This window comes from Hylaeus volcanicus, chromosome 3 (genome assembly GCF_026283585.1).
Source record: "Hylaeus volcanicus isolate JK05 chromosome 3, UHH_iyHylVolc1.0_haploid, whole genome shotgun sequence".
In the NCBI taxonomy this organism is placed as follows: Eukaryota; Metazoa; Arthropoda; class Insecta; order Hymenoptera; family Colletidae; genus Hylaeus; species Hylaeus volcanicus.
The window spans coordinates 1-8,737 of record NC_071978.1 but is presented as its reverse complement, the minus strand read 5'-3'; the positions used below and the strand labels follow the sequence as shown (position 1 = coordinate 8,737).

Here is an 8,737-nt window from a genome sequence, read left to right as displayed (position 1 = left end):
ATAACGATAACGATAACGATAACGATAACGATAACGATAACGATAACGATAACCATAACCATAACCATAACCATAACCCTCTCATCTCCCCCGCTGTCCTTTCCAACGAAATTTTTGATATAACCAGCCTGCCTTTACGTTGCAGGTTTTCTCTGGAATTACTTTAACCAAGATCGTAGGAATTATAGTATTGGCATTTGCCAAAACTCAAATCTTTGAAATATTTTACTTTAGAATGTATTTGGCTATCGTGGTGTTTGGCGCCACGCATGGTCTTATATTTTTGCCCGTATTACTGAGTTTCATAGGTAGGCAGAACTTTTAATTACGTACATTGCGTTCGATGCAAGAAAGGATTTAAACGATTTAATATTATCCCAGGTCCCAAAGGACATACAAGACGTAAATAACAAAAGTTGAGAACTACGAATAATTTTTGTCTAATAATTTACCATTTACCATTTCGCTTGGAAGATGAAATTACGATTGGTTAATATCTACTATACTTTGGTATCGTAGGTCGTAGGTATACATATGTACATGTACAAGTAAAACAACCGACACCGATGTAATATAAAGCATTCGCAACAAATATACATACATATATTCCTAAAAATTTCTCTGAAAAATATGTCTTTCATTTGATAAATGTAACGCATAAATTATTTAACAACAACTCTGAAATATCCGTGAATAATCTTATTTACGATGTTAATCGAGTAAAAGCTACGAAATACATATACATAGTAATTTGATGCGAGAAATTAACGATAACTTGGTTTGCGTTTAAATTTCGCTCTTAATTAAACTATCGATATCAATGTTCAATGCGCGATAAGTAGTGTCGCTGTCGCTGGTCGCAGCTACTTGACGGCCATGTTTCTTAGCGACGCATGCCCACTGAAAATTGGAACCCGAAGCGAAGAATGCCAGATTCAGAGCAGGACCAGTCGCCTTTGCAAGAGTAGTATTCATTAGTATCGAGTAGTATGCGTGTGCGTCTGTTGGATACATGTTGGCTGTGTCCAGTGTCCTGTGTCTACCTCTAGAGGTGTGTTGTGCTTTCTGCTATCGTGCTTGTAAATTGTGACGACGCCACGGAATATTCGTGATTCGGATTTCCAAGTTCGGTGCAGGTGTTATTAATCGGAGCGAATCAGAAACAGCTGATTTCATAATATCGTTAAACGTATTACGTTTCCGTTGTTAAGTTGACAAAATTGATTGCGAAAGAACATTAAGAATACCGCAAGGTTGTTTTTCTCTCGATTTAATCTATAGAAATTCCACTTTATCTCATCATACATGGTAAAGCGTCCAAGAACAATGTACTCGTGAAGCGTTCATCTATGTATGTTGGATGTTGGGTGTACAACGTGTCGAGATTAAATATACAAGTAAAAGTTCACACAAACAAATCAAACCTATTCGAGTCTCGTTTATTCGATTATATTAAGCGGTTATGGTATTTCTTTCGGATGTATGGGGCATGGGAGAGAGTAAGTCACAGTGCCACGATACGAACAATTCTTCCTCGTTTCTGCAACAGAATGACGAAGAAGTCGCTTTGTTGCCTTTCAAGAATCAGGTGAGATGATAGCATATTTCCTTACGTCATTTTCGGTTAACCAACTCTCGCGTATAAATACCTCGTTATTATCGTTACCATCTGTGCGTATCGCTCATTTTTAAAACTACGATATTTACCGTTTACTCGTTTCACTCAACTTTTTTCTTTTTATATCATGTTATATAGGTCGGCGGACATACAAGGTTGCTTTTACTAAATCAGAATACAATTTGCAAACCGTTAAACTGCAGGGAACTCGACTTTTATCAAAACATTCCGCAGGATATACAAATCTTTGTTCCAAAATTCAAAGGTAAGCTACTTTTTCTTTCTCTCTGTTTCTAATACCAATCGTTTCATCTTTGTTTCACTTTTTAAGGTGTCATGCAAGCTTCGAATAGCGGCGAAGTTACATTGGATAAACGTTATAGCCCTAGCTTCAGAGAACAAGACAATAGACAGGGACACGGTTCAGCTAAAAGAAAGCAGGACGACGTACTTAGGTAAATTTCTATGCGATACATGGGACGATGAGACCTACGATCGATCGTCATGGAAGGACCATGTATCTACGGTCAAGTGACTCGATAATTTCTAACGCAAAGTCTTTTTTCATTTCTTTAGGATGAAAATTCATCGCGAGAATACTTTGACCGGAATACCAAAGTCAGGAATTCATTTGGATAGCACACCAAACAGACAGTGTACGTATAACGAATGTCGTAACGGTAGAGTTGCAAGTATATTCGAAACAGTTGGAAAGCGAAAGTAGCGAAAATTATGTAGATAACCGAAATAGTTGAGTCGCGAGAAACTTTGAAGACAAAGGATGTAAGTAGTTTTATTATTTTATTATACAAATAGATTTTCTTTTATTGGAGAATCTCACATCACGATACACTCATCCGTGTATATTGGATTTGAAAATGGGGACCAGACAGCACGGTGACGATGCATCTGCAGAGAAACGTAGCACCCAGATTGCAAAGTGTGCTGCCAGTACATCTGCCTCTTTAGGTGTCCGATTATGTGGAATGCAGGTTTGCCATATTGTTGTGTTACGTAAGAATTTTCAGCATATCGCACAGTAACTGCATTCGCGTACAGTTGTTATCCTCGTTGCGACGCGTACATTTTGTTCTTTTTAACCGACTTTGAAAAGGAGGAGGTTACTCAATTCGACATGTATATTTTTTTTATTGTTTTCCTTCTAAATTTGTTCAGTGTCAAGAAAAATAAACACATCCGCTTTGCACCACCATCTTTGTACCGCTCGTTCGTATCTGCTTTGTGTCGATAACGCAGAACTTTATGTCGATAAACAATTTTGCAGGTTTATCAAGCCGACACCAATCATTACGTTAAAAGAGACAAATACTGGGGCAGGGAATTGAATGAAGAAGGTTTCAAAGCTGCGTTATATCGGTTTTTTCACAATGGCTTTTGTTTACGGAAATTGGTTATCGAAAAAGTGGTACCCCAATTAGAACAACTACGACGAGCCGTTGAAAGACAAAGTAGCTATCGATTTTATTCGTGGTAAGTTTGTTCGAATAAATAGTTTGACTATTTTACCGCGATGCTTTATACGCGATATATGTATCGTTATTAATCGTAGTAAACATGTTTCAGTTCGCTTTTGGTTGTTTACGAAGGACATGAAGCGGACAATTTTTCGGGACTCGGTCACTCACCATCCGCCGTCTTACAAGCGGAAGAAGAATCAACGAATTCTAGTTTCGTCGACGACGTAATTCATAGTTCGGAAACATGCTACGATGGTGACTCGAGTAACTGTTCGACGGAATACAATCTTTCGATTCAAGAGGAAATCAGTCAAGCAGCTTTGCATAGAGGATTTGGCGAAGCAGCAGCGAGAGGGGCAAAAAGTACCGCCACTTTTTATTCTCCAAGGTTTGTGAATAACTTTTTCTTTGTTTTTCTTTTTTTTTCTTTCTTTCCTTTATCGGCCGATGAACATTTTCATCAAGAATTGTTGACAAACAGTTAAATATTTCGTTAAATATTTCCAATTTTTTACCAACTTTGTAGAATTTCAATTTCTAGCGGTTATACGTATACATACGAGCAAATGAAGTTTCACGGAATTTGATTATTTCGAGCTTCGTTGCACTTTTACATATCGAGATAACGTATCGGAACATTGGAAAGTTAATCACGAACGAAACATTAGTTGTCACGATAATTGTAATACACTCGGTGCTAATTTCAATCACATTTCATTAAAACTCGGTTTTTTAGAGGAAATATCGCACCATCGGTACTTTAGCGTATCAACTAGTAATATTCATTCTTTTTCCTTTTTCTTTTCTCCTTTTTAAATATTTCATCAGATGGTTTTAATCATTATTTCAAGTAGCTAATATCGGAGGAGAACATGTTTTACCTTTCACGAAGTAGATAATCATTTACGAATAATTAGGTCGTTGCATATGGATAGGAATATACGTAATTTTTCATAGAAATTATGGATCGAATGTTCAATTAGGAAAGGAAAAGAAAAGGAAACAAATTGTTTGCACGGACGCTGCATCGTTAAATCGTAATTGCGATTATGTTATTGTTCGATATACGTAGTATATTTCGGTCGTCTCCCGTAAAACGACGATTACGTCTTGTTCGAGTTGGTACATTAACGAACCGACAGTGCGATACTTTCCTAATGTAAGCATGTATATTGTTCTGTGTACCGTCACTTTTTAGAAATCTGCTCTTTATTACGGCTGAACTATAATAAAGCGCGGCAATACCAGCCCTTAATCGAGCCCGATCAGTTTCTTCCTAGGGGAGGATCGGAGCTGAATGTGGTGGATTTCAAAATCCTTTCGTAGGTATATCGTTGCTCATGCGTAGAGCGTAGCTCTACGAAAGTTATTTGACGCAAATATATTTATCAATTAAAAATCAAACGAAATAGTCGAGAGGCATTTTAATTTAATAAATACATTTACGATGCATCGGAATACATACAAATTTTAATTTCTTCGTAAAAAAGAATACAGGATCATCCGATTCGATCGGCTAATCCCTCTCATTTCTCGGTTACATTATGTATTATGTCATAGTTTGAATGAGTTGTACGTCTATTTGTGCCACAAGCACAGATACAAGCCCGCAGACGTCGCAATAAATTCGAGACAATTTCCTTTCTATTATTTAACGCTAGTTACTTTTGCATTTCGCAGTAAATGGAAGTAAAGCATATACGATGTAGAGTAAATGGCGGATTTCTTGGAAAAAAGATGGTATCTTTATAAAATTGCTACAGTTGCTTACACTTACTTGTTTGAGTTTAGATCATTAAATCGTTAAAAAAAAAAAGGAGACAGACAGACAGAGACAGAGACAGAGAGAGAGAGAGAGAGAGAGAGAGAGAGACCGAGAGGGGTGGAAAACACGGGAAAGAATGAACCGACACGGTGGAAAGCAAGGATGGCGAACAAGGGCGGCAGACAGAGGGGGTGGATTCGTGGAAAGGAGATGGAAAATTCATCCCCCCACCGAGGAGCTTCGACTGATCCCGACGTCGGTCCTGCGTTGCGACGGCGCACCGTGCGCAAGGATCTCCGTCCTTCTTCAGAGATACGGCTTTCCCTCGCTCTTCGTAAACGTCCAACCCCTCCGCCTCGTCCCTCTTCCACGACCACGGATCGATCCGACGTCCGTCCGTCCGTAAACTCGCTGCCACGGGTTATGCTCGCGTGTACACACGAGATCCCGTGTGCCAGCGGCTCGCGCGCCAGACACTGACGGCTGAGGAATGTACATTGTCGCCGAAGGAGCGGCGGTGACCTCGCCACGGCCTGCGGGGGTAGGGCGCGCCAACGGACACGCATTGTTGAATCACAAAGAGTAACTAAGCGTCGGACTACGTTACCGCCACGCAGCAAAGTCATCGGACGAAACTTGGGTAGACAGCTCCGGATACAACTTTGCTCGTGCGAAATACATATATTTCGTATCATACGTACCAACGTGGAAAGTTGACGAATGTTTACGACGTAATAATTGTTCAACCTGTAAACAGTGTAAATGGAGGATAGGTTTTCTTAAAACTAATTTTTTTTCCGGGGTACGTAAGAGTATGATAGTTTAGGTGGTGTTGGCGTTGATTAGGGGTTTATGGTCTTGGTTGCGATTGTTTGACGACGCACCACCATTTATGGCTTGCATACAAAACCCGCCATTTATTTTGCATCTTGTATGTTGGAGATATAAACATTTTCTTTTATTCGAAAATATATGACCTACAGGGCCTGCATGCCCGCAACGGTCGGGGCAGTTAAAGGGTTATTGCTAGACGGTAAGAGGTCATACATTATATCATACGGCATCTACTGATAGAGGCTGCGTAAAGATTTCATTACACCAATTTCTTTTCTATACTTTCTTTCTTTTTCTTTTCCTTTGTTTTCCTTTTCCTTTCCATCTGGGCATTTTCTGGAGAACGCGAGCCGGTAAAGATTCTCAACGCCTCTAGATACAAGCCAAGTTTACAATCGAATCTAGTTTTACTAGAAATTACTAATACCGTATTATATTGATTTATTGAAAGAATGTTAACGTTCAAATTTATAAAAGAGAAAATGAACTTTTTACGCATCCTGTACATTTGTTTTCATCTTAATATTCTATTCGGTTAACAGAAATAAATACCGAGTAAACACCATTATTAATAATAAGAACTTTTATGTCGGTAACTCACGATCCCAACAGCGAGGAGACTGTTTTCGTCGAATCTAGCGACAGCTTAATCGACACAGTGCTTCAGTCTCCTATATACGAACAGTGGATGCTTTATAAAAGTTCGAACGACGAATTTTCTTTTGGACACGGTTCAGACAACGCGGAGGAAACTAGTTCCGACACGGAAATTCGACCGGATAACGGACTAAAGAGACAAAGGCATGCGCAACGATTGCTTCATTGGTGCGAAAACGAGGAAACAATCGAAGAAGAAGTCGACTGCGACGATATCATAACAAACAGGTGAAACAAGTAGGCTTAACGTTAGGATTGTTAAATAATATTGCGTCTCGAAAGGGGAAGAGAACTAAACGACGAGTCTAAAAAGATAGCTCCCTGTATTATATCGTTGCTAATGACAACAATTTCTTGTTAATAGGTATACATCCTGTTCTTATCGATCAAAAATGAAACAAAAACATCAAGAGGTACGCGTCGATGTAAAGATGATCGACTTTGCGCATACAAGTTTTGTACATGGTTCGAGCGTAGCCTGCAACTCAACTTCCATGGTGCACCAAGGTCCTGATTGTGGCTTTTTAACAGGACTCGACAGTTTGAGGCGGCTCCTCCTTGAAATTATAACCGAAAATTGAAAGCAGTAAAATATGTATACAACAGAGAACATTGAACATTGTTTGTTTCGATGGTGAAATCAGAAGAAGAAGAAGAAGAAATGCACTAATTTCAGTTTTCAACGTAGACGTTAATTGTTTCGTTCGTCACAATGACATGGACGATAAAATTGTAAATGCGTCAAAAACGTTGGTTGTCACGAGAGCGATCTGTACATATTTTGAACGTATAATTTTATGTTGTCAAGCTTCATAAGTTATGAAATCCTGAGTTTATCAAACAAAGAAACAGATAGATATATCGTGTACATTTTAACCGTAAATCGAACTACATTGTATTATGATTCCGAATACAAACACAATTGTAGAACGAAGAAATCTTACTTTCCGTCTTACCCACGCTACGAATAGTCTTAAAAAACTATAAGTCGTCGACGTTCTGCTTTCATTTTTTTTTTTTTTGCGTATCGTTTAATCGCACAACACGACCTGTATTGGTCTTAAGGTCTGCATCCCAGACCTCTACCCGAACCAATATCGGTCAAAAATCCATTTTAGTACATCACTTATATGTATTTATCATGGCTAATTGTATTACTGTATTACTCTTTTAATGCATTTAAATAAATAAATAAATAAATAAATAAACATGTTAGCGGTGCTCAGGTTGAGCACAGAACCGATGGGTAATAGCGAAGAAAGTCAGAGCCGCGTCATCGTTGGTCGATAATCGGTATATATATGAAATAAATATACGATATCGAGCTCGCATCATTTTTTTTCTTCTTTTTTTTTCTAGGTACGCACAGTATTTTTATTTTAAATTCTACTCGGAAGCCAAGTATTAGAACATTAGATATCCATGGCTACGATAGAAATACACTCGATTCCCGAAACGATGTCTGGTATGTTTCAAACAATCGTACGACAGTTAACATTTGTAATAGGTAACAGGTAACATTAACTGCAATCTACAGAAACAACTATAGATTATGGTTAAGAAGAGTTTAGTATCGTAAATAAATGTCTGATCGGTATCCAAATAACGTGTAAAAAGTATTTTTAAATATAAAATAAATGTATCCTTTGTCCAATGAATTGCACTTTTTTGTTACTTCCACTATATACAACACTGGTATAAATTTGATTAACAAATTGAGAAAGAAGTAAGAAGAGTTGGATCGTTTGTAAATTTTTTTTTCACCCGATAGGCTTTTCTTTTTCTTTTTTTTTTTTCTTACGGGAAAACATTTGAACAAATACCAAGTCACCTATTCATGTACATACATGTACTTTCCCCATTCTGAGAAGAGTAGCGCTTGGTAGCGCTCAAGCGCGAGCTGGAGTGGCAGCAGCATAGGCGACAGAGCCTCATTCAATCTTGTTATTTTAGGTTGTCGGTAAGAAGGAAACAACGTGCGTTATTCTTTTCCCAAGATTACGGTAAGCATTAATTTATTCATAAACACCCGAAGATTCTAGGCTTATCTAACGTAATTGATATTTAATAGGGAGAATCGAAAGACGAGCGAAGAAATCTTGACCGGTTATCTGATGTGGCATGTAAAACGAGGTGGTTGTTGCTATTTGGACTGCTATCGTTGGTTTCTTTATGAGAGAAGAAAAGTAATCTAACATAATTTTAATTTTGCAGAGAGAAGAGAAAGATAAGTGATCGAAGGCGTTAGCGGAGGTTATCGGATTGGAAAATATCAATCGAGGATATTCCTTTTTGGAGTGGAGTTTTTTTTTGTGCTCAACATTGTGCCCGGAAGCTTGTATGAGAGGAGAAGAAGCCTGCAAAAGGAGTGCCTCTTTTTTTTTT

The 8,737-nt window shown here is 38.2% G+C and overlaps 2 protein-coding genes across 4 annotated transcripts in view; both read left to right on the top strand.

Moving 5' to 3' along the window:
* The window catches only part of LOC128873582 (NPC intracellular cholesterol transporter 1 homolog 1b-like), a 7,915-nt gene extending 7,162 nt beyond the window's left edge, over positions 1 to 753 (top strand). The window contains exons 23-24 of the mRNA XM_054117254.1: positions 146 to 308; positions 382 to 753. Coding sequence (XP_053973229.1) covers positions 146 to 308; positions 382 to 410 — 192 coding nt within the window. The 3' untranslated portion in view covers positions 411 to 753. The remainder of the gene's footprint in view (positions 1 to 145; positions 309 to 381) is intronic.
* Positions 754 to 876: 123 nt separating this feature from the next.
* Positions 877 to 8,010, top strand: LOC128873585 (inositol hexakisphosphate kinase 1). 3 transcript variants are annotated; one of them, XM_054117261.1, is made up of 9 exons: positions 877 to 1,051; positions 1,757 to 1,883; positions 1,950 to 2,073; positions 2,195 to 2,274; positions 2,435 to 2,610; positions 2,904 to 3,109; positions 3,203 to 3,484; positions 6,308 to 6,580; positions 6,717 to 8,010. In XM_054117261.1, the coding sequence occupies exons 1-9, from the start codon at positions 1,013 to 1,015 to the stop codon at positions 6,931 to 6,933; spliced, it is 1,524 nt and encodes a 507-aa protein (XP_053973236.1). In that variant the 5' UTR covers positions 877 to 1,012; the 3' UTR covers positions 6,934 to 8,010. The 3 variants fall into 3 exon arrangements, with proteins under 3 accessions (XP_053973236.1, XP_053973235.1, XP_053973234.1); XM_054117260.1 differs by having other exon boundaries at positions 975 to 1,588; positions 1,962 to 2,073; XM_054117259.1 differs by having other exon boundaries at positions 977 to 1,588.
* Positions 8,011 to 8,737: the final 727 nt, after the last annotated feature.

Excerpts from the sequence above, each read along its gene's own strand:
- LOC128873585 (XM_054117259.1), top strand. The coding sequence starts at position 1,463 with ATGGTATTTCTTTCGGATGTATGGGGCATGGGAGAGAGTAAGTCACAG. Across the intron at positions 1,589-1,756 it reads TGTTGCCTTTCAAGAATCAG|GTCGGCGGACATACAAGGTT; the intron begins GTGAGATGATAG and ends CATGTTATATAG. Across the intron at positions 2,074-2,194 it reads AAGCAGGACGACGTACTTAG|GATGAAAATTCATCGCGAGA; the intron begins GTAAATTTCTAT and ends TCATTTCTTTAG.